Source organism: Macaca mulatta, chromosome 19, assembly GCF_049350105.2.
Source record: "Macaca mulatta isolate MMU2019108-1 chromosome 19, T2T-MMU8v2.0, whole genome shotgun sequence".
Classification (NCBI taxonomy): Eukaryota; Metazoa; Chordata; class Mammalia; order Primates; family Cercopithecidae; genus Macaca; species Macaca mulatta.
Window position 1 is genome coordinate 15,196,339 of NC_133424.1, and position 23,580 is coordinate 15,219,918.

General features: G+C 49.2%; 1 protein-coding gene and 1 long non-coding RNA gene across 5 annotated transcripts; both read left to right on the forward strand.

Annotated features, from left to right (window-relative positions):
- The first annotated feature begins 782 nt into the window (after window positions 1-782).
- Window positions 783-23,046, forward strand: CLEC17A (C-type lectin domain containing 17A). 4 transcript variants are annotated; one of them, XM_015123086.3, is made up of 13 exons: window positions 783-921; window positions 1,075-1,152; window positions 7,149-7,226; window positions 9,303-9,335; window positions 9,418-9,468; window positions 9,545-9,586; window positions 10,058-10,099; window positions 13,144-13,281; window positions 13,367-13,429; window positions 16,042-16,137; window positions 16,353-16,504; window positions 21,174-21,283; window positions 22,297-23,046. In XM_015123086.3, the coding sequence occupies exons 1-13, from the start codon at window positions 879-881 to the stop codon at window positions 22,427-22,429; spliced, it is 1,059 nt and encodes a 352-aa protein (XP_014978572.3). In that variant the 5' UTR covers window positions 783-878; the 3' UTR covers window positions 22,430-23,046. The 4 variants fall into 4 exon arrangements, with proteins under 4 accessions (XP_014978572.3, XP_077834092.1, XP_077834091.1 ...); XM_077977966.1 differs by lacking the exon at window positions 9,303-9,335 and having other exon boundaries at window positions 7,149-7,251; window positions 9,397-9,468; XM_077977965.1 differs by lacking the exon at window positions 9,303-9,335 and having other exon boundaries at window positions 7,149-7,244; window positions 9,397-9,468.
- LOC144336765 (uncharacterized) lies at window positions 14,826-15,301 on the forward strand. The gene is made up of 2 exons (XR_013409092.1): window positions 14,826-14,899; window positions 15,203-15,301. It is a non-coding gene; the product is annotated as an uncharacterized LOC144336765 (long non-coding RNA).
- Window positions 23,047-23,580: the final 534 nt, after the last annotated feature.

A 23,580-nucleotide genomic window follows, 5' to 3' on the forward strand; every position in this document is an offset into this window, starting at 1 on the left:
TTATTATTTTGAGATAGAGTCTTGCTCTTTGGCCCAGGCTAGAATGCAGTGGCAAGATCTTGCCTCACTGTAGCCTCCGCCTCCCGGGTTCAAGCAATTCTCCTGCCTCAGCCACCCGAGTAGCTGGGATTACAGGTGCCGGCTGGGATTACAGTTGCCCACCATCACGCCCAGCTATTCTTTTTTTTTTTTTGTATTTTTAGTAGCGATGGGGTTTCACCAGGTTGGCCAGGCTGGTTTCGAATGCCTGATTCAAGTGATCCACCGTTTCAGCCTCCTAAAGTGTTGGGATTACAGGCGTGAGCCACCTCACCCAGCCAGAAATGGATTAGTTTATATGGATTATTTTATTTTTTTTGAAATGGAGTTTCATTCTTGTTGCCCAGGCTGGAGTGCAATGATGTGATCTCGGCTCACTGTAACCTCTACCTCCCGGGTTCAAGCGATTCTCCTGCCTCAGCCTCCTGAGTAGCTGGGATTACAGGCACCTGCCACCATGCCTGGCTAATTTTTGTATTTTTAGTAGAGATGGGGTTTCACCATCTTGGCCAAGCTGGTGTCAAACTCCTGGCCTTAAGTGATCCACCCACCTCAGTCTCCAAAGGTGCTGGGATTCCAGGCATGAGCCACCACGCCAGGCCAGTTGTCATTGTTCCTTATGTGCATGAATCCAAAGTGGGGAGAAAGGCTCTGTGTGTGTGTATGTGTTTGGGTGAGCACGTGTGATGTCTGAGGGCTTCTCGTCAAGATGAATTTGCATGTATTTGACTTTGAAAGGAAAAGGGAACTGAGAGAGCCCCCAGATGCCTGAGTAGGAGAGACAGGGGACAGAGGTTGCCAAGCCCTGGCTGCCATTTGTCAGGTTCCTTGTGTTAGACATGCATAATCTGTATGCCATCACTGGGTACCCGGACCCACCAGGTAAGGCCCCGGCCAGGCTGGGGCTGGGGCCCAGGTGTGATCAGGACCCAGGGTACAGAATCCCCACCATGGGGCAGCTGAGGCAGAGACCAGGGCTTGAGGGATGAAGGGAGGAGGGAATGGCTGGGTGCTGACTGGCTTTTCCCCTGGAAGGGACCATGGAGGAGGAGGAGGAGGATGATGACTATGAGAACTCAGCGCCTCCCTACAAGGACCTTCCTCCCAAGCCAGGTAAGAGGACTTTTTGGAGCATGACCTGGGGGAATGCAGAGAAAAGGGTCTCCAGGGGGCATTGGCTGGGCATTGTAGATATACAGTCTCCTCTGTACCCAGCCCATGCCGGGCACCGTGGAACCCACACCCTGCCCAGGAGGACCTGTCAGTCTGATGGCGGAGGCAGGTTTGGGCACAGTCTTGGTGAGCAGGGCTGAGAGAGGAAGGGTCAGGAGACTGGCCAAATCCTTGAGGGATGGAGGGCTCAATTAGAGGAAAGGATTTTGGGGTGGGACTTGAGGGATGAGTAGACATTTCTTTTTTTTTTTTTGAGACGGAGTCTCGCTCTGTTGCCCAGGCTGGAGTGCAGTGGCCAGATCTCAGCTCACTGCAAGCTCCACCCCCGGGTTCACGCCATTCTCCTGGCTCAGCCTCCCGAGTAGCTGGGACTACAGGCGCCCGCCACCTTGCCCGGCTAGTTTTTTGTATTTTTTAGTAGAGACGGGGTTTCACCGTGTTAGCCAGGATGGTCTCGATCTCCTGACCTCGTGATCCGCCCGTCTCGGCCTCCCAAAGTGCTGGGATTACAGGCTTGAGCCACCGCGCCCGGCCTAGACATTTCTTAAGAAGAGAAGTCCAGGAGAGAAATGTTGGGGGCAAAGTCCCTGAGTCACAAAAACTGGTGCTTGAGAAACTGGGAGTGGACTGTGGGCTCCCAATCTCCTCACCTTTCCACCCAAAGCCCAGATTTTATTTAGACTTGGATCTCAAACCCAAGGCATGGCACAGGGTTCAACAAGAGTCTAAGTGGTTGTAAAAGTGGAGGTTTGGGCCAGCCGCAGTGGTGTGCGTCTGTAGTCTCGATACTTTGGGAGGCCAAGGCAGGAAGATCATTTGAGGACAGGAGTTTGAGACCAGCTGGGGCAACATAGAAAGACCCTGTCTCTGCCAAAAAAAAAAAAAAAAAAAAAAAAAAAGTAGAGGTTTGGGTCGTGTGTGGTGGCACACATCTGTAGTCTCAGCTACTTGGGAGGCTGAGTCAGGAGGATGGCTTGAGCCCAGGAGTTCTGGGCTATTGTAAACTATGTGATCGGGCATCTGCACTAAGTTTGGCATCAATATGGTGACGTTTTGGGAGGAAGGGACCACCAGGTTGCCTAAGGTGACTAAGGAGGGGTTTCCAGGTTGGAAATGGAGCAGCTGGACACTCCTGAGCTGATCAGTAGTGCAACTGCTCCTGTGAGTAGCCGCTGCACTCCAGCTTGGGCAGCATAGCGAGACGCCACTTCTAAAAAAAGAAAAGAAAATGAAACTGGAGGTTGTTGAGGTTTTCCTGGGTTTACTGCCACCAGGGACCCTGAGGCCATGAGGGATCCCAGGGGCCCAAAACCCAAAATCCCTGAGATACGCTGATGGTCTGGTCCAGGTGACCTTAGACAGGGGCCATTCTGTGAGGGCTAAGGCTGTATATCCCTCATCTCTGGGTCCAGAGTGGGGCCACCTGGGAGGTCCAGAAATATGATGGGACTTGCATGAGGTAGGAGGTGAACTGGGCTGTGTTGTTTCACTGCCTCATCTCCAATTTATGGTCCTAATGTGACCCTCAAGCCCTGGGTCTACATATATGACCAACCAATCCCATTCCCTTCTTCAGGGCCATGTCTCCTCCAAAAGCACAGTCCTGTCCTCACCTCCACATGCAACCTCGCATCCACTCTCCAATCCATCTTCATCACCCTCTCTACTGCAGCCCAGCCTCGACTCCTTCCCCATTCCCAAACCTGGCAAGGATTCTGTTCATCATTCTAACCACATCATGACCTTACCCACATCCACCCCTGTCCCCAACCCATTTTCCATCCCATCCCACCCCATCCCAACTCCAATTCTAACCCAAACCCCACCTCATCTTCATCCCCGTCCTCAAACTCAACTGTGTTTTTGTGTTTTGAAATCCCCTCCATCCCCTTCCATCCCTTCTCCTTTCAATCAAACCCTCAAAGAGACACACAGAGAACTGTCAATTGTCAGCGCATTCGTTTTTATGAGAGGAAACCAGAGAATTAAAAAAAAATTTTTTTTGAGACAGGGTCTTGCTTGTCACCCAGGCTGCCCTGCAGTGGTGCAATCATAGCTCACTGCAGCCTTGAGCTCTTGGGTCCAAGCAATCCTCCTACTACAACCTCCCGAGTAGCTGGGGTTACAGGCATGAGTCACTCTCTGTAAAGCCTCATGTGAAGCTCAGGGTCTGCATATATGGCTCATATGACTCTCAGGTGCTGTAAGTTCTGCAGAGATGACTGTGATAGTCAAGATGGGTTCTCCATGACCCTTACATTCTCGTATTCATGCCCTTGTGTAGTCTCTTCCCACAATGACTCAGAGCTGGTCCGTGTGATAAACAGAATACTGTATAGCGGAGACCATCCTTTACGAGTTGTGAGGCTAGATCATAGAAGCATGGTGGCTTCTATCTTTACCTCTGCCATGTTCTGAAGATGCCCAGTCATCCCTTTGGAGAGGCTCACATGGCAAGGAACTGAGGCCTCCCACCAACAGCCATGTGAGTGCATCATCTTAGAAGCAGATCTTCTAGCCCCAGTCAAGCCTGCAGATAGATGACTTGCAGTCCCAGGCAACATCTTGACTACAATCACACAAGAGAGCTCAAGCTAGAACTACCCAGCTAAGCTGCTCTCAGATTCCTGAACCACAGAAACTGTGAGATAATAAATGCTTATGGTTGTTTAAAGTCACTACGTTTTGGGGTAATTGTTTATGCAGCCATAGATAACTGACCCAGTGCCCTGCTGGCACTTCACCCTGGAATGTGGGGGAATACTTAGCACCTATCCCCTTAACATCTTGTTACAAATGTTACCACTTCTAGGAGGTACTTCCTGACTACCCCTCTATGTTAGCTTTTATCCTATCCCATTGCTCCGTTTTATTAGGTTTAGAGCAATAATACTTAGTCTATATAAAAACATATTTTAATGTTTCTTAATTTCTTTACAATTATTATTATTTTTGAGACGGAGTTTCACTCTTGCCGCCCAGGCCGGAGCGCAATGGTGCAATCTCGGCTCATCGTAACCTCCGCCACCCAGGTTCAAGTGATTCTTCTGACTCAGTCTCCCTGGCAGCGGGGATTATAGGCATGCGCCACCGTGCCCTGATAATTTTGTATTTTTAGAAAAGATGAGGTTTCTCCATGTTGGTCAGGCTGGTCTCGAACTCCTGACCTCAGGTGATCTGCCTGCCTCGGCCTCCCAAAGTGCTGAGATTACAGGCGTGAGCTACTGCGCCCAGCCTCTTTTCTTTTCTTTTTTCTTTCTTTTTTTTTTTTTTAAGAGTGGGATCTGGCCGGGCGCGGTGGCTCAAGCCTGTAATCCCAGCACTTTGGGAGGCTGAGACGGGCGGATCACGAGGTCAGGAGATCGAGACCATCCTGGCTAACACGGTGAAACCCCGTCTCTACTAAAAAATACAAAAAACTAGCCGGGCGAGGTGGCGGGCGCCTGTAGTCCCAGCTACTCGGGAGGCTGAGGCAGGAGAATGGTGTAAACCCGGGAGGCGGAGCTTGCAGTGAGCCGAGATCGCGCCACTACACTCCAGCCTGGGTGACAGAGCCAGACTCCGTCTCAAAAACAAAAAACAAACAAAAAAAAAGAGTGGGATCTCCCTCTGTTGCCCAGGCTGGAGTGTAGTAGTACAACCATGGCTCACTGCTGCGTAAACCTCCTGAGCTCAAGCAATCCTCCCACCTCAGCCTCCTGATAGCTGGGACTACAGGTGTGCACCACCATGCCTGGATGGTTTTTTCTACTTTTTTTTTTTTTTTTTTTTAACAGAGATAGGGTCTTGCTATGTTGCTCAAGCTGGTCTTGAACTCCTGGCCTCAAGCAATCCTCCTGCCTTGCCTCCCAAAGTGCTGGGATTATGGGCATGAGCCACTGGGCCCAGCTGATTTCTATGTTTCTTTACTAGTTTATTGCATCTCTGGTCTAGATTGAAGGAAGAAGCTTATCCATCTCTTCCACACAGGGCTTGGTGCTCTGTAGGGGAGCTCAACTGGCAGTGGGGAGGGGGGAGGCGGGTGGCTGTTGTCATTGCTCCTTCTCCTCCTTCTCCTTCTCCTCCTCCTCCTCCTCCTTCTCCTCCTCCTTTTCCTTCTTCTCTTCCTCCTCCTCTTCCTCTTCCCCCTCCTCTTCTTCCTCCTTCTCCCCCTCCTCCTCTTCCTCTTCCTCCTCCTCTTCCTCCTTCTCCTCCTCCTTTTCCTTCTTCTTCTCTCCTTCTCCTCCTCCTCCTCTTCCTCTTCCCCTCCTCTTCTTCCTCCTTCTCCTCCTCCTCCTTCTCCTTCTTCTCTCCTTCTCCTTCTCCCCCTCTTCCTCTTCCTCCTCCTCTTCCTCTTCCTCCTTCTCCTCCTCCTTTTCCTTCTTCTTCTCTCCTTCTCCTTCTCCTCCTCCTTCTCTTCCTCCTTCTCCTCCTCCTTCTCCTTCTCCTCCTCCTCCTCTTCCTCTTCCCCCTCCTCTTCTTCCTCCTTCTCCTCCTCCTCCTCTTCCTCCTTCTCCTCCTCATCTTCCTCCTTCTCCTCCTCCTTCTCCTTCTCCTCCTCCTCCTCCTCTTCCTCTTCCCCTCCTCTTCTTCCTCCTTCTCCTCCTCCTCCTTCTCCTTCTTCTCTCCTTCTCCTTCTCCCCCTCTTCCTCTTCCTCCTCCTCTTCCTCTTCCCCTCCTCTTCTTCCTCCTTCTCCTCCTCCTTCTCCTTCTTCTCTCCTCCTTCTCCCCCCTTCCTCTTCCTCCTCCTCCTCCTCTTCCTCCTCCTCTTCCTCCTTCTCCTCCTCCTTTTCCTTCTTCTTCTCTCCTTCTCCTTCTCCTCCTCCTTCTCTTCCTCCTTCTCCTCCTCCTTCTCATTCTCCTCCTCCTCCTCTTCCTCTTCCCCCTCCTCTTCTTCCTCCTTCTCCTCCTCCTCTTCCTCCTTCTCCTCCTCCTCTTCCTCCTTCTCCTCCTCCTTCTCCTCCTCCTCCTCCTCTTCCTCTTCCCCCTCCTCTTCTTCCTCCTTCTCCTCCTCCTTTTCCTTCTTCTCTCCTTCTCCTTCTTCTCCCCCTCCTCCTCCTCTTTCTCTTCCTCCTCCTCTTCCTCCTCCTCCTCCTCCTCCTTTTGCTTCTTTTCTCCTTCTCCGTCTCCTTCTCCTTCTTCTTCTTCTTCAATAGAATCTCACTCTGTCGCCCAGGCTGGAGTGCAGTGGCACTATCTCGGCTCACTGCAAGGGGCGTTATTGTCATTGTTTCTTCTTCCTCTCTCTTTTTTTTGAGACAGAATCTCACTCTGTCACTCAGGCTGGAGTGCAGTGGTGCAATCTCAGCTCACTGCAACCTCTGCCTCCTGGGTTCAAGTGATTCACCTGCCTCAGCCTCACAAGTAGCTGGGATTACAGGCGTGCACCACCACGCCAGGCTAGTTTTTGTATTTTTGGTAGAGACGCGGTTTCGCCACGTTGGTTGCCCAGGCTTATCTTGAACTCCCAACCTCAGGCGACCTGCCCGCCTCAGCCTCCCAAAGTGCTGGGATTACAGATGTGAGCCACCACACCTGGCCCATTGTTTCTTCTGTGTGTGAATCCAAACTCTGGAGACAGGTGTGTGTGTGTATGTGTGTGTGTGTGTGTGTGTGTGTGAGGTCTGGGGGCTTCTCCCAAGACGGATTTGCGTGTACTTGACTTTGAAAGGAGAGGGAAACAGACAGACGCCTTAGACACCTGAATAGGAGGGACAAGACCTGGCTGCCACTTGTCATGTTCTTAGTGTTAGCTGTAGCCATGTACAACCTGCATACTATCGCTGGGTGTCCGGACCCACCAGGTAAGGCCCTGGCCGGGCTGGGGCTGGGTCTCAGGTGTGGTCAGGACCCAGGGTACAGAATTCCCATCATGGGGCAGCTGAGGCAGAGACCAGGGCTTGAGGGATGAAGGGAGGAGGGAATGGCTGGGTGCTGACTTGCTTTTCCCCTGGAAGGGACCATGGAGGAGGAGGAGGAGGATGATGACTATGAGAACTCAACGCCTCCCTACAAGGATCTTCCTCCCAAGCCAGGTAAGAGGACTTTTTGGAGTGTCACGTGGGGGAATACAGGGAACAGGGTCTTCAGGGGGCATTGGCTGGGCATTGTAGACACACAGTCAGTCTCCTCTCTACCCAGCCCATGCCGGACACCGTGGAACCCACACCCTGCCAGGAGGATCTACTAGTCTGATGGGGGAGGCAGTTTTGGACACAGCCTTGTTGAGCATTGCTGAGAAAGGAGGGGTCAGGAGACTGGCAAAATCCTTGGGGGATTGAGGACTCAACTAGAGGAAGGGACTTTGGGGTGGGACTTGAGGGATGAGTGGACATTTCTTTTTTTTTTTTGAGATGGAGTTTCACTCTGTCACCCAGGCTGGAGTTCAGTGGCACAATCTCCGCTCACTGCAACCTTGCCTCCTGGGTTCAAGCGATTCTTCTGCCTCAGTCTCCCGATTAGCTGGGATTACAGGTGCCTGCCACCATGCATGCCTAATTTTTGTATTTTTAGTAGAGACGGGATTTCACCATATTGGTCAGGCTGGCCTCGAACTCCTGACCTCAGGTGATCCTCCCATCTCGGCATCCCAAAGTGCTGGGATTACAGGCATGAGCCACCGAGCCCTGCCGAGTAGACATTTCTGAGGTAGAGAAGCACAGGAAAGAAGTCCCTGAGTCATAAAAGCTGGTGCTTGAGAAACTGGGAGTGGACTGTGGGATCCTCAATCTCCTCTCATTACCACTCAAAGCCCAGGGCTTTATTAGTCTTGGATCTCAATAAACCCAAGGCATAGCCCAGGGTTCAGCAAGAGTCTGATCAGATGTAAAAGTGGAGGTTTGGGCTGGTTGCAGTGGTATGTGTCTGTAATCCCACTGCTTTGGGAGGCCAAGGTGGGAGGATCACTTGGCTATGAGTTCACTGGAGGCCAGGAGTTCCAGACCAGCCTGGGCAATAGATAGCAAGACGCCCATCTCTACCAAAGAAAAAAGAAAGAGAAAAGTGGAGGTTTGGGCCAGGAGGAGTGGCTCATGCTTGTAATTCTAGCACTTTGGGAAGCCAAGGTGGGAGGATCAATGTAGCCCCAGAAAAGAGACCATCCCAGGTAACACAGTGAAACCCCCAGCTATATGAAAACATTTTTTTTTCAAATTAAAAAATTAGCCAGTTGTGGGATGTGAAGCTGTTGTCCCAGCTTCTCAGGAGGCCGAGGTGATAGGACTGCTAGAGCCCAGGAGTTCAAGGGTGCAGTGAGCTATGATGGCACCACTGCACTCTGGTCTGGGTGACAGAGCAAGGCACTGTCTTTAAAAAATATATATATATATGGCTGGGCACGGTGGCTCACGCCTGTAATCCCAGCACTTTGGGAGGCTGAGGTGGGTGGATCACTTGAGGTCAGGAGTTCGAGACCAGCCTGGCCAACATGGTGGAACCCCGTCTCTATTAAAAATATAAAAGTTAGCTGGCTGTGGTAGCATATGCCTGTAATCCCAGCTACTTGGGGGGCTGAGGCACAACTGCTTGAACCCAGGGAGCAGAGATTGCAGTGAGATGAGATCACGCCACCGCACTCCAGTCTGGGCAACAGAGCAAGCAAGACTCTATCTCAAGGGAAAAAAAAAATGGCCAGGCGCGGTGGCTCACGCTTATAATGCCAGCACTTTGGGAGGCCGAAGCGGGCAGATCATGAGGTCAGATAGAGACCATCCTGGCTAACATGGTGAAACTCCATCTCTACTAAACGTACAAAAAATTAGGCGGGCGCCTGTAGTCCCACTACTTGGGAGGCTGAGGCAGGAGAATGGCATGAACCTGGGAAGCGGAGCTTGCAGTGAGCCGAGATTGTGCCACTGCACTCCAGCCTGGGAGACAGAGCAAGACTCCGTCTGAAAAAAAAAAAAAATATGGAGACACCAAGCAACCCAGGTTGGTTGGTCATCCTAGCTTAATCCTATCTCCATCCCTAATCCCAATTCCATTCTCATGTCCCACCCCATCTCCAACCCAATCTCCAACCCTAAACTGCAGTCCTAACCCTGTTTCCATCACTTCCTTTTGACTCATTCCCATCCTCAGCCGAGCCCTCACGCTGAGCTTCTCTTCTCCAGGTTCAAGTGCTCCACCAAGACCTCCAAGAGCAGGTGAGTTGGGGCTGGGAGTGTAGGAGACCCAGAGCTGGCTTTGCCCTGCTCTGGGCCTCAGCAACCATTCCTCCCTCCTCAGAAAAGGAAACAGAGAAACCCCCAATTCCTTGCAAGCCCCGGAACATGACAGGTGAGAGCTGAGGGCTGGCGTTTTCCTGCTCACCTGGCTGAAGCCCTTCTTGAAATGACTTTCTCATCTCTTCTAGGACTGGACCTCGTCTCTGTCACCTGTCCACCTCCTCAACCGGGTGAGCAGTGGGAAGACCCTTTAAGATGCTTAAGAGGGGATACCTGGATGTTTCCTTTCAATTCCCCAATTTTCATTTATTTATTTATTTTGAGACAGAGTCTTGCTTTGTCATCCAGACTGGAGTGCAGTGGCGCGATCCTGGCCCACTGCAACCTCTGCCTCCTGGGTTCAAGTGATTCTCTTGCTTCAACCTCCCGAGTAGCTGAGACTACAGACACGAACCACCTGACTAAGTTTTGTATGTTTAGTAGAGACAGGGTTTTGCCATGTTATCCAGGCTGGTCTTGAACTCCTGACCTCAGGTGATCCACCCGCCACGGTCTCCCAAACTGCTGGAATTACAGGCATGAGCCACTGCCCCCAGCCAGCCCCCTAAACTCTCACCAGAGAACAAAGCAGAGGTTGTTGATCTTGGAAGACAGAGTCTTTCGGCATCTTCTGAATAAACCTCTCTCCCCCTTTCTCCCAGCTGTGAATCTTGAGCCTTCTCCATTGCAGCCATCCCTGGCCGGTAAGTTATTATCCCCTGCAAGTGTCCTCCCATTTCCCCTCTGACAGTGGCTAGTGTATCTGATTGAGACCTATGACTCTACAGTGAGACCCTGAGTCAGAGGAACTTCTCCTTTAAGAAGTTGCTCCCTCAGGACCTGCTGCACTGTTCTGAGTTACTCTAGTGGGCACTGCTCTAAGTGAGAAAGCCATTCCTTGACATCAGAGTTTGCAAACATGTTTTCTTTTTTGTCCTTCTGAGGACCAGAGTTATGTGGTTGTTTTGTTTTTGATAATGATGATGGTACTTATGGTTCTGTTGGTGATTGTGATGGAAGGATGAAGAAGGAGATGATGGAAAGGAAGAGGATGGTTGGTGGTAGTAACGATGGTAGAGGTAGTGATGGCATTGTTGGGTGCTCATGGTGATGGTAGAGATACTAATGATGGTGGTGATGGTGGAGATGGTGACGGTGTTGTTGGTATTGATGATGGTAATGATGGTGGAGACAGTGATATGGTGGTGATGGGGGGTAGAGGTAGTGATGATGTTGTTGGTGATGGTGGTGGTGATGATGAAGGCAGTGATGGTGTTAGTGGGATGGTGATGGTGATAGTGGTGGTAGTGATGGTGTTGGTGGTGATGGTGTTGGTGATGATGGTAGAAGTAAGTGATGGTATTGTTGACAATGACAATGTTGTTGGTGATGATGATGGTGATGGTGAAGGCAGTGATTGTGTTGGTAATGACAGTGCTGTTGGTAGTGATGATGGTGGTAATGGTGGAGGTGGTGATGGTGCTGTTAATATTGATAATGGTAGTGAGATAGTGTTAGGGTGGTGATGGTGGGTGGAGGTAGTGATGGTGTTGTTGGTACTGATGGTGGTGATGGTGGAGGTAGTGATGATGTTGGTAGTGATGATGGTGGTGATGGTGGAGGTAGTGATGATGTTGGTAGTGATGATGGTGGTGATGGTGGAGGTAGTGATGATGTTGGTAGTGATGATGGTGGTGATGGTGGAGGTAGTGATGATGTTGGTAGTGATGATGGTGGTGATGGTGGAAATAGTGATGATGTTGGTAGTGATGATGGTGGTGATGGTGGAAATAGTGATGATGTTGGTAGTGATGATGGTGGTGATGGCAGAGGTAGTGATGATGTTGGTCATGATGATGGTGGTGACGATGGAGGTGGTGATGGTGTTGTTGGTAGTGATGATAGTGGTGACGGTGGAGGTAGTGATGGTGTTGGTAGTGATGATGGTGGTGACGGTGGAGGTAGTGATGGTGTTGTTGGTAGTGATGATGGTGGTGACGGTGGAGGTAGTGATGGTGTTGTTGGTAGTGATGATGGTGGTGACGGTGGAGGTAGTGATGGTGTTGTTGGTAGTGATGATGGTGGTGATGGTGGAGGTAGTGATGATATTATTGGTAGTGATGATGGTGGTGACAGTAGAGGTAGTGATGATGTTGGTAATGATGATGGTGGTGATGGTGGAGGTAGTGATGTTGGTAGTGATGATGGTTGTGATGGTGGAGGTAGTGATGATGTTGGTAGTGATGATGGTGGTGATGGTGGAGGTAGTGATTATCTTGTTGGTAGTGATGATGGTGGTGGTGGAGGTAGTGATGGTGTTGTTGGTAGTGATGTGGTGGTAGTCACGATGGAGGTGCCATAGTGATGATGTCAATAGTGATGATGGTGGTGATGGCAGAGGTAGTGCTGATGTTGGTAGTGATGATGGTGGTGACGGTGGAGGTAGTGATGGTGTTGTTGGTAGTGATGATGGTGGTGATGGTGGAGGTAGTGATGGTGTTGTTGGTAGTGATGTCAGTAGTGATGATGGTGGTGATGGTGGTGGTGATGGTGGAGGTAGTGATGTTGTTGATAGTGATGATGGTGGTGATGGTGGAGATAGTGATGGTGTTGTTGGTAGTGATGATGGTGGTGATGGCGGAGGTAGTGATGGTGCTGTCGGTAGTGATGATGGTGGTGATGGCGGAGGTAGCGATCATGCTGTTGGTAGTGATGGTGGTGATGGTGGAGGTAGTGACGATGTTGGTAGCGATGATCGTGGTGATGGTAGAGATAGTGATGGTGTTGTTGGTAGTGATGATGGTGGTGCTGATGGTGGTGTTGGTAGAGATGATGGTGGTAGTGGAGGTGGTGATGGTGTTGTTGGGAGTGACGATGGTGGCGGTGGTGGAGGTAGTGATGGTGTCAGTGGTGACCGTGTTCAAAAAAAAAGAAGCTGCTCCTTTCCGAGTCTAGGCCAAATCTCCAGAAGCTCAGGTGTCTGCTTGCATGCGATACGGGAAATGTTCTCTGCTCTAGAAGCCGTGGTCCACAAGCGTCCCTGACCCAGGAGCAACTTGGGCAAGGGCTTCTGGAGAGTCGAAGATGATGCATCGTAGATATGAAGAACAAAGCTGTGTCCAAGTCATGCCTAACCTCACCAAACCTCACTTTACTCACTTGCAAAATGGAGATGATACTTATAACCTACATCATAAGGATGAGACTCCAATAAGATAAGAAGGATGTAGGTTGGGCACAGTGGCTTACGCCTGTAATCCCAGCACTTTGGGAGGCTGAAACAGGGAGGATCTCTTGATGCCAGGAGTTCAAGACCAGCCTGGGCAACATGGCGAGATCCCCATCTCTACAAAAAAATAAAATAAATTAGCTGGGCCTTATGGTACACACCTATAGACCCAGCTACTTGACAGGCTGAGGTGGGAGGATTGCTTGAGCCCAGGGGTTAGAGGTTGCAGTGAGCTATAACTGCGCCACTGCCCTCCAGCCTGGATGACAGAGTGAAACCTTGTTTCAAGAAGGAAAAAGAGAAGGATGCAACATGATGCTTAGCGCACAGTAAATGCATCAAAAAGATCCTGAGCCTCCCCAGGGTTTACTCTCCCTAACCCTCTCTTGCTGCCCTTGTCTGCTGAAACAGTCATGACTACAGAATTCTGCCCCCTGCTCTTGGAGAAAGACTTAAAGTCTCTTCCTCACTCTCTGAAGCCCCAGTATTAGTTTCTTTGTCCCCATGCCCACTCCCCAGCAACTCCAGCGCCCTGGCTCAATCAGACATCTGAAGGTCCTGGCTGCTGCCAGAAGAGGTGCATGATGTACCTGTGTCTGCCGGTGGTGATTTCCCTGATCCTGGGCTGCGTGGGTCTCACCGTGACCCTGATTAAATGTGAGTAGGGCCATGATGGGACATGGGGAGAGATTGAGGAGGGAGCACAGGAGGACCTGGGCTCAATGTGGACTCGTCTTCATAGACCAGGAGTTGATGGAAGAACTGAGAATGTTAAGCTTTCAGCAGATGACGTGGCGAGCAAATAGTGAGTACTTTCAGTCATTCCTTCATGCCACTCCTATTGAGCCCTAACCCAATCCTCAGATCCAACTCCAAAATCCAACCTCATCCCCATCTTTGCTGGGCACTGTGCTAGGTACCAGGGGGATAAAATGGTAAACATGTCAGACACAGTCCCTGTCCCTGTGAAGTGTGCATGTGTATATGTGTCTAGACCTCCACCATCCAATATGGTGGCTACAAACCACATGTGGCTGTTGAACACTTGAAATGTGGCCAGTCCAAATGGAGATGTGCTCTAAGTATAAAATACACACTGGGCCAGGGGCAGTGGCACATGCCTGTAATCCTAGCACTTTTGGAGGCTGAGGCAGGAGGATTGCTTGAGGCTGGAAGTTCAAGACCAGCCTGGGCAATACAGCAAGACCCCATCTCTAAAAAAAATTAGCAGGGTGTGGTGGTGTGTGGTGTGTGCTTGTCATCCCAGCTGCTCAAGAGGCTGAAGTGGGAGCATCTCTTGAATCAGGGAGTTTGAGGTTGATCATGAGCCGTGATCGCACTCAAGAGATCTTCCTGCCTCAGCCTCTTGAGTAGCTGGGACACAGGCGCGTGCCATCACACCCGGCTGATTTTTAATTTTTTTTTTTTTTCTAAAGAAGAGGTTTCACTATGTTGACTAAGCTGGTTTCAAACTCCTGACCTCAAGTGTTTCTCCTGCCTCAGCCTCCTGAAGTGTTCCGTGCCTGGCCTAAAACCTGTGTTTCCGTTTTATCCAACTGAAGGACCAGCTACTGAGCTAGCGAGTATTGAAAAAGGGAAGAGTTCGTGGGGGGAGTAGTGATAATACACACATTAATTCCAGAAGAATCTTCTGACCTGGCATGGCTTTCATCATGACTGCTGAAGTCTGAATATTTCTCCATTCCACACTGCCTCACCCTATGCTTCATAACAAGCAAGCTCAAATCCCATCAATGGCTTCTCATTGTCCAGAGTCCAAGGTGAAACCTTTAGTCTGGCATTCAAGGATCCACATACTAGGTTGGGCACAGTGGCTCATGTCTGTAATCCTAGCACTTTGGATGGCTAACTTTTCTTTCTTTCTTTCTTTCTTTCTTTCTTTCTTTCTTTCTTTCTTTCTTTCTTCCTTTCTTCCTTTCTTCCTTTCTTTCCTTTCTTTCCTTTCTTTCCTTTCTTTCCTTTCTTTCCTTTCTTTCCTTTCTTTCCTTCCTTTCCTTCCTTCCTTCCTTCCTTCTTTCCTTCCTTCCTTCCTTCCTTCCTTCCTTCCTTCCTTCCTTCCTTCCTTCCTTCCTTCCTTCCTTCCTCCCTCCCTCCCTCTCTCCCTTCCTTCTTTCCTTCCTTCCTTCCTTGTTACTTTCTTGCACTCTTGCTTTCTTTCTCTCTTTCTTTCTTTCTTTTGACAGAGTTTTGCTCTTGTTACCCAGGATGGAGTACAGCGATGCGATCTCGGCTCACTTCAACCTCCCCCTCCCAGGTTCAAGTGATTCTCCTGCCTCAGCCTCCTGAGTAGCTCAGATTATAGGCATTTGCCACCACTCCCGGCTAATCTTTTGTACTTTTAGTAGAGATGGGGTTTCACCCTGTTGGCTAGGCTGGTCTCAAACTCCTGGCCTCAGGTGATCCATCTGCGTCAGCCTCCCAAAGTTCTGGGATTATGGGTATGAGCCACTGCACCCGGCCTAGCAAGACCCCGTTTCTATAAAAAATTTTAAAAAAATTAGCCAGTCATGATGTCGTGTACCTGTAGTACTAGCTACTCAGGAGGCTGAGGTGGGAGGATCACTTGAGCCCAAGATGTTGAGGCTGCAGTGAACCACGATTGCATCACTGCACTCCAGCCTGTGGGATAGAACAGGACTCTGTCTAAAAAAAATAAAATAAAGGATCCAGGCATCCGAGCTCATTCTACTTTGATCTCAAGCTTTTCTGAGTTTTCCCTTCACTCTTACAGGCTTTGCCAGGTTACCACAACATACTTGCCTCTGTATCTTTGCTTTTTTTTTTTGAGACGAAGTCTGGCTCTGTCGCTCAGGCTGGAGCACAGTGTTGTGATCTCGGCTCACTGCAACCTCTGCCTTTGGTGTTCAAGTGATTCTCCTGCCTCAGCCTCCTGAGTAGCTGGGATTACAGGCATGCACCACCATGCCCGGCTAATTTTTGTATTTTTAGTAGAGACGGGGTTTTACCATGTTGGCCAGGCTGGTCTTGAACTCTTGACCTCAAATGATCTGCCCACCTCGGCCTCCCGAAGTGCTGAGATTACAGGTGTGAGCTGCCGCGGGCAGCCTGCATCTTTGCTTTTAAGATAGTCCCTGCCTAATATGCCTCTTCCTCACCTCACAGTTATCGAATAACTTTCTTCCTTTAAAACCCACTTCCTCCAGGGTGCCCACCACCCCTTCTCTTCCCCACGTCCCCGGGATTGATCCCTCCTCTGAGCCATTCTCGGATTCTGAGCACTGTACATGTGGTTTTTGGGCGCAAGCATGACCCACTGGAATGTGGACATAGTGGGGAGAGCAACCCTTGCTTCTCTCTCCGATGTGTCTGCAGTACGTGGTGGATGGGTAGGATGGGTTTTGAGTCTCTAACCCTCAGGCCTATCCCTTCTGATAGTGACTGGCATGTCAGGGCTAGCTGGCCTGAAGCATGACATTGACCGTGTAAGAGCTGACACCAACCAGTCCTTGGTGGAACTTCGGGGCTTATTAGGTGAGTGAGACTTGGGGAATTGCCCAGGGATGGGGGGCATGGCAGAGCTGGCACATTATATCACTCCATTGTGAAGTGATTCTCAGTGCAATCTATGCGAATGGTGTCTCCCTGCTGGAGTTGAGCAGTGTACAGCCTGCACAACTGTACATGGCATACTATGTACATGGCTCAGGTTCTGGGGCCATCCTGACAGCATTCTTTCTGGTTCCCAGGCTGCCGCCGAGTTACCTGTCCGGAAGGCTGGCTGCCCTTTGAGGGCAAGTGTTATTACTTCTCCCCAATCACCAAGTCATGGGATGAAGCTCGGATATTCTGCCAGGAGAATTACTCTCACTTGGTCATCATCAATAGCTTTGCTGAACACGTGAGTTGTTCCCACTGAACCTTTGAGAACATTCAGGGACAGCCCGCTTCTCTTCCAGGGTGCACACATCCCTCCCTTCCCCGGATGGCAAGAAATTAGAATTACTTTTCAGTTACTAAAACTTTAACCGCAAGCTCTCCCTAAGATAGTATCATGCAGAGGTTAAGAAGACATGCTTTGTTTTTTGAGTTCGAATTCTGATTGTGTTGATTTCACCTCTGTAGGTTTCAAGTTTTAGTTTTATCTCTAACATGAAAATACAATAATGAATATCTGTTAGGTAGCACTTTCTGTGTTTCAGGTTGTATTCCAAATACTTTACATCTTACATTCATTAACACGTGCAATCCTCAGGACAACCTATAAATTAGTATGTCAGTCAGAAGAGGTTCTTTCTTTCTTTTTTTTTTTTTTTTTTTGAGATGGAGTCTCACTCTGTCACCCAGGCTGGAGTGCAGTGGCACAATCTTGGCTCACTGCAACCTCCGCCTCCTGGGTTCAAGTGATTCTCGTGCGTCAGCCTCCTGAGTAGCTGGGATTGCAGGTGTGTGCCACCACGCCTGGCTAACTTTTGTGTTATTAGTAGAGATGGGGTTTCTCCATGTTGGCCAGGTTGATCTTGAACTCCTGACCTCAGGTGATCCACCCGCCTCGGCCTCCCAAAGTACTGGGATTACAGGCATGAGCCACTGTGCCCGGCCAAAACAGGGCTTTTGAAGAAATTAAATTAGGTAATGTAAATGAGGCAGGTACAAATCATATTCCCTAACTCAGTTTCACAAGAAATACAACTAAATTTCCTTTAAATTACTCATTTTAGTTTCTCTCTTGAGTTTTCATTCTACTAGACTGGTGTACATTTACTCTCAGTCAATTGGGGTCTGCCATTTTACTTCTAAATGGGGACAGCTTTTATGGGGTCAAGGTGGAGGGAAGCACACATCGGGTCTTTATTGTCTTTACTCCAAACTGATATCTACTGGGACATCTACAGACTGAATGATCCTGGGAAGGTTATTTAACCTTTCTGTGCCTCAGTTTTCTCATCTGCAAAATGGGCATAATGATAATACTTGCTTCAATGAGTCGTGATAAGAATCCAGTGAGACAATTTGCGCAAAGTAGCATAGCTCACTTTTTTTTTGAGATGGAGTCTTGTTCTGTTGCCCAGGTTGGAGTGCAGTGGCATGATCTTGGCTCACTGCAGCCTCTACCTCCCAGGTTCAGGTGATCCTCCTGCTTTAGCCTCCCAAGTAACTGGGACTATAGTCACGTGCCACCACTCCCAACTAAGTTTTGTATTTTTTTTTTTTAGTAGAGTTAGAGTATCATCATGTTGGCCAGGCCGCTGTCTAGTTAATGATCTCAAGTGATCTGCCCCTCTTGACTGACCTCCCAAAGTGTTGGGATTATAGGCGTGAGCCACCATGCCTAGTCCATAGCTCACTTCTTAATTCATTAAGTCAACCAACATTTCCTGAGCACCTACTATGTGCTAGAGAGCATTCTACATATTGGGGATCCAGTGATGACCAAGACATATGAGTTCCCTCTTCTTCAACTGTTCTGATTTTGGTGCCTAGAAATAGCAAGGACTCTCTAAATGTTAAACAGTCTTCTGATTTTCTGGGGCTCAGTCTTTGGACCACCTAGGCTGCCCCCGAGGCATCCCACTCTTCCATCAGCAAAGCCTTTGGGCCTGGAGGTCTTTTTCTGCTGTTCTTGGGCACAAGAGATCTTTCTGCTCCTCCTATCCCATTCTGGGGTCTAAGACACTGTGAGGCCTTCTAAGCCTCCGTCTAATCTGATGGGACAGGAAGCCCTTTCCACTCTCTGATTTTCTGACACCTCCCTGGGGCTTTACCCAGGAAATAGTGCCCAGGCCCCTTCTGCTTTTTAGTCTCCAAGCCCATCTGGGGTTTTTACCATCACCTGCTGCTCACCGGAAATGAGATGCCAGATTCTTCTCTCAGGGGCCTTCCATGTCTACACATTTATTATTTCCTTCCCATGGTGACCTTACCTCCCCACATTTTTTTTTTCCCTCAAAGCAGAAATTTTATTGCCCACATTCTTTGACCACAATGCTATAACGACAGAAATATTTTCTTTTACAAAAATTTCAATCACCTTAAAAATGTTTAAAGTCAGCCAGCTGCAGTGGCTCGCACTGTAATCCCAGCAGTTTGAGAGGCCGAGGTGGGCAGATCACCTGAGGTCAGGAGTTCGAGACCAGCCTGGCCAACATGGTGAAACCTGCTGTCTACTAAAAATACAAAAATGAGCTGGGTATGGTGGAGCGTGGCTGTAATCCCAGCTACTCAGGAGGCTGAGGCAGGAAAATCGCTTGAACCCGGGAGGCAGAGGGTGCAGTGAGCTGGGATCATGCCACTGCATTTCAGTCTAGGAGACAAAGCAAGACCCTGTCTCAAAAAAAAAAAAAAATTTTTTTTTTTTTAAAGTCACTAGATAACTTTGGGTTAAAGAAGAAATCAAAACTGCAAGTAAATAAAAGCAAACATCAATTGGCATTGCCTATAGTAGAACACATGCAATAGATTATAGTCAAAAATTCTTAAAGCGCAAATAATTCCAGGATGTGGAAAGCTGGGATGAGTGTTACTCACACCCGTGTAGCACCAATAGCCAGATAAACTATAAAATCATAACTTTTCTTAACCTCATTAGCTAACTGATATCATAGGGCAGTCAAAAAGTCTAAAATGGTCCAGGCGTGGTGGCTCACGCCTGTAATCCCAGTACTTTGACCTCCCCACTTTTTTTTTTTTTTTTGAGATGGGATTTCGCGTTTTCTTGCCCAGGCTGGAGTGCACTGTCGTGATCTCGGCTCACTGCAACCTCCGCCTTCCGGTTTCAAGCAATTCTCCTGTCTCAGCCTCCCGAGTAGCAGGGATTACAGGCATGCCACCAGGCCTGGCTAATTTTTGTATTTTTAGTAGAGATGGGATTTTGCCATGTTGGCCAGGCTGGTCTCCAACTCCTGACCTCAGGTGATCCACCCGCCTCAGCCTCTCTAAGTGCTGGGATTACAGGCGTGAGCCACCGTGCCTGGCCACCTCCCCACATTTTAAGAAATCTTGGTTTGGTGGTAAGTTGGGTGAGTTAAATGTGATTTGCATACAGTAAAATGCGCAGGTCTTTGGTGTATGTTCAGTGAACTTTGACAAATGCATACGCCTGTGTAACTGTCAAACTAACCAATATTTATAATCTTTCCACCACCCTAGAAAGTTTTTTCATATCCTTTTTCTAGTTAATCCTTCCCTGCCGCCACTTGCAACCACCAGTCTAATTTCTTTCGCCATAAATTAGTTTGCCTGGAGAGGAGTTGCTTCTAACTATATTTTCTTCCCTATCTTTTATCTTTGTCATAAGTCTTTTCTTTTCTTCCAGAGGCCTGGGATTTTGATTTTTTTCGGGACAGGGTCTTGCTCTGCTGCCCAGGCTGGAGTGCAGTGGTGCATTCATAGCTCACTGCAGCCTTGAACTCTTGGGCGTAAGGGATCCTCCCACCTCAGCCTCCTGAGTAGCTGGGACTGTAGACACGCACTACCATGTATGGCTAATTTTTTACAAATTTTTGTAGAGATGGGGGTCTCAGTATGTTGCCCAGGCTAGTCTCGAACTCCTAGGCTCAAGTGATCCTCCCTCCTTGGCTAAAGTGCTGGGATTACAGGTATGAGGCAGCATGTCAAAGGCCTGAGCTTTTGAAATACCAAAACCAGGAAACCTACTTTCCATCTTCCTTCTTTCTTTTCCTGGAACAATGAACTTCTGTGCTGTTTGGATGCAGATTAAGGCTACGGAGTGGCACAAAAGTGCAAGAGAAACCAAAAAACATCAGTTACTATTGCTAAAAATGTCACTTAAATGCTATAATGCTAAATACTAAGACGTCACAGTATGAGGCCCTGCACAGTGGCTCATGCCTGTAATCTAGCTCTTTGGGAGACTTACAGTGACCTTTGGGACATGCAGTGAGCCATGATTGCACCACTGCACTCCAGTCTAGTTGACAGAGTGAGACTTTGTCTCAAAAAAAAAAAATTAGGCCAGGTGTGGTGGCTCATGCTTATAATTCCAGCACTTTGGGAGGCTGAGGCAGGTGGATCAACTGAGGGCAGGAGTTTGAGATCAGCCTGGCCAACATGGCGAAACCCCATCTCTACTAAAAAATACAACAATTAGCCGGGCCTGGTGGCAGGTACCTATAATCTCAGCTACTCGGGAGGCTGAGGCAGGAGAATCTCTTGAACCCAGGAGGCAGAGGCTGCAGTGAGCTGAGATCGTACCACTGCACTCCACCCTGGGTGACAGCAAGACTCCATCTCAAAAAAAAAAAAAAAAAAAAAAAAAAATCCTCACAACACCACCAGGAGATAGCTACTGTTAACCCATTTTACAGGTGAGGAAACTGAGGCACAGAGCAGTTCACAGGTTGCATGAGAAAAAGTAGCACGATTATTCCCACCACACACACTACAGTAGGAGGAAGACATCGATCCTGTTCTGCGTACCATGGGGATATGGACGGGTTGTGGGAGGTGACGTTCCCAAGCCCTAAATGTGTGGGACAGGGTAGAGGGCAGGTCCTCACCCTGAGGGTCATGCAGAGGAATGGCTGTCTGAATGGAGTTTGTATTTGCAGAATTTTGTGGCCAAGGCTCACGGCTCTCCACGGGTGCACTGGCTGGGGCTGAATGACAGGGGCCAAGAAGGGGACTGGAGGTGGCTGGATGGGTCTCCTGTGACGTTAAGGCAAGTGCTCAGGTTTCCTGGGGTCTCTCTGCTTCCTCTGTGGGCCCTGACCATGGGGAGGGGAGAAGGTGATGGAGTACATGGTTGAAGGAGTCAGGAGCTGTTTCTTTTCTTTTTCTTTTTTTTGAGATGGAGGGAGTCTTGCTCTGTCACCCAGGCTGGAGTGCAGTGGCATGGTCTCGGCTCACTACAAGCTCCACCTCCCGGGTTCAAGGAATTCTCTGCCTCAGACTCCCGAGTAGCTGGGATTACTGCTGCCCGCCACCACACTCAGCTAATTTTTGTAGTTTTAGTAGAGATGGGGTTTCACCATATTGGTCAGGCTGGTCTCGATCTCCTAACCTCAAGCGATCCACCCGCCTCGGCCTCCCAAAGCGCTGGGATTACAGGTGTGAACCACTGCACCTGGTGGAACATTGGCTGCTAAAGGCTCACAGGAGTGCCATTTCTGGAAAGCTGTTCTCAGCTGAATGGCAGCCTGCTCACCTAAGATGTTACCCAACTCCACTGGGGTCAGCTCACAACCAGTGACAGCCTAAGAGAAGCCTGGACCCCTTGTGACAAATTGGGATGACCCTGGTGCTGTTCACATCCCAGTGGTCTCTGCTGGGGTCGGGCTGAGGCTAGAGTCATCTGAGTCCACGCTCCTGCTCAATTCCTTCCCCATTCCGTCTGGCTTCCCTCACCTCTCTCCTAAGAACATCCTTTAATAAATCCTACACGCTCGAGTTCCTGAATCAGGCCCTGCTTTAAGCAAGACCCTACATGATCTAAACAATTCTTAGAAGGTTGGGAAGGTTGGGTTGGGAGGTTGTAAAAGAAAGAGTCTTTGGAAGACAAGACAGAAACTGACCAGATTCAGAAATTGATCACAAGTGTAAACCTCCGCGCGCTGCTTAACACGGGTTTTGACAAATACGTAGTGCCAGGTATTCATCGTTACGGTATCATACAGAAGAGTTTCACCACCCCTAAAGATCCCCGTCCCTCTGCCCACTTTTTCCTCCATCCAGCTTCTGGGAGCCAGAGGAACCCAATAACATCCACAATGAGGACTGTGCTGCCATGAACAAAGATGGCACCTGGAATGATCTGTCTTGCTACAAAACTACGTATTGGATTTGCGAGCGGAAATGTTCCTGTTGAAGCCCAGACCGAGGCTGGGGGGTCCATATTTGAGCGTCCCTCACTCTTTGAGATGAGAATCTCCTGCCCTTTCGTGGACGGCCTTGCCTCTTCATGAGTGGACACAGATGTGCCCCACGCAGGATTGGCACCCTGGATGCAGCAAATTCCCAGGGATGCAAGTCAGGCTGCCTCTAGAGTGAAGACTTGGGCTTGTCCTAGTAGATGGTGAGCTGGGAGGACGCTCAGAGCTTGGTGGTGGGAGGTCTCCCAGTTCTGGGGTTGAACGGATCTTCACTAAATTCCTGATCATGACTCTTGGGAAGTGATACTAGCCCTGAAGACCCTGGGGCTGGTATTGAACCTGGGATGAAATATCCTGGCGCCTCTGAACCACAAAGAGCTGGGACTGGGCTCCTTTTTCTGCAGCCTCAAACTTCTGGGCTCAGGCCATCCTCCCATCTCAGCCTCCTGAATAGCTGGGACTATACATGTGCACCACCATGTGTGGCCAATTTTTTGTAGTGTTTAAAGAGAGGGAGTCTCACTATGTTGCCCAGGCCAGTCTCAAACTCCTGGCCTCAATTGATCCTCCTACTTGGGCCTCCCAAATTGTTAGAATTACAGGTGTGAGCCACTGTGCCTGGCTCAAAATTATTATTATTATTATAGAGATGAGGTCTCACTCTGTTGCCCAGGCTGGTCTCAAACTCCTGGGATCAAGCAATCCTTCTGCCTTGGCCTCCCAGAGTGCTGGGATTACAGGCATGTGTCACCACACCTGGCCGATATTTTTATTTTTATTTTTACTTTCCCCATCTTTTCCTTTTTTTTTTTTTTTAAATGAAAGCTTTGAAAGTGGTGACAGCAAAATTTCCCTTAGAACTAGACCTCTAGATCTGCCTTGCACAGAAATACATTAAATGGACTGGTCTCATGTAGTCCCCGCCATCTTTGCAAATTACAAACCTAAAAATTACAGAACATCAGCAGAGAAGACAGGAGAGCTTCTATACTTACCCCATGTTGTCCTCTGCGGACACTGCTTCCTTCCTGGTCTCAAACAGCACAAATAACCCAGAAACTATCAAAAGTATTTTGGACCAGCAGCTTTCTCAATGTCTTGGGTAAGGTTTGCACAAGCTAAGTGGCAGAATCAGACCTTTGCCAGA

What these genes read in the sequence shown, in the direction of transcription:
- CLEC17A (XM_077977965.1), top strand. Translation starts at nt 879, where the DNA reads ATGCATAATCTGTATGCCATCACTGGGTACCCGGACCCACCAG. An exon ending in CACCGTGACCCTGATTAAAT is followed by an intron (nt 13,282 to 13,366) that starts GTGAGTAGGGCC and finishes TCGTCTTCATAG; the next exon opens with ACCAGGAGTTGATGGAAGAA. An exon ending in GGGTCTCCTGTGACGTTAAG is followed by an intron (nt 21,284 to 22,296) that starts GCAAGTGCTCAG and finishes TCCTCCATCCAG; the next exon opens with CTTCTGGGAGCCAGAGGAAC.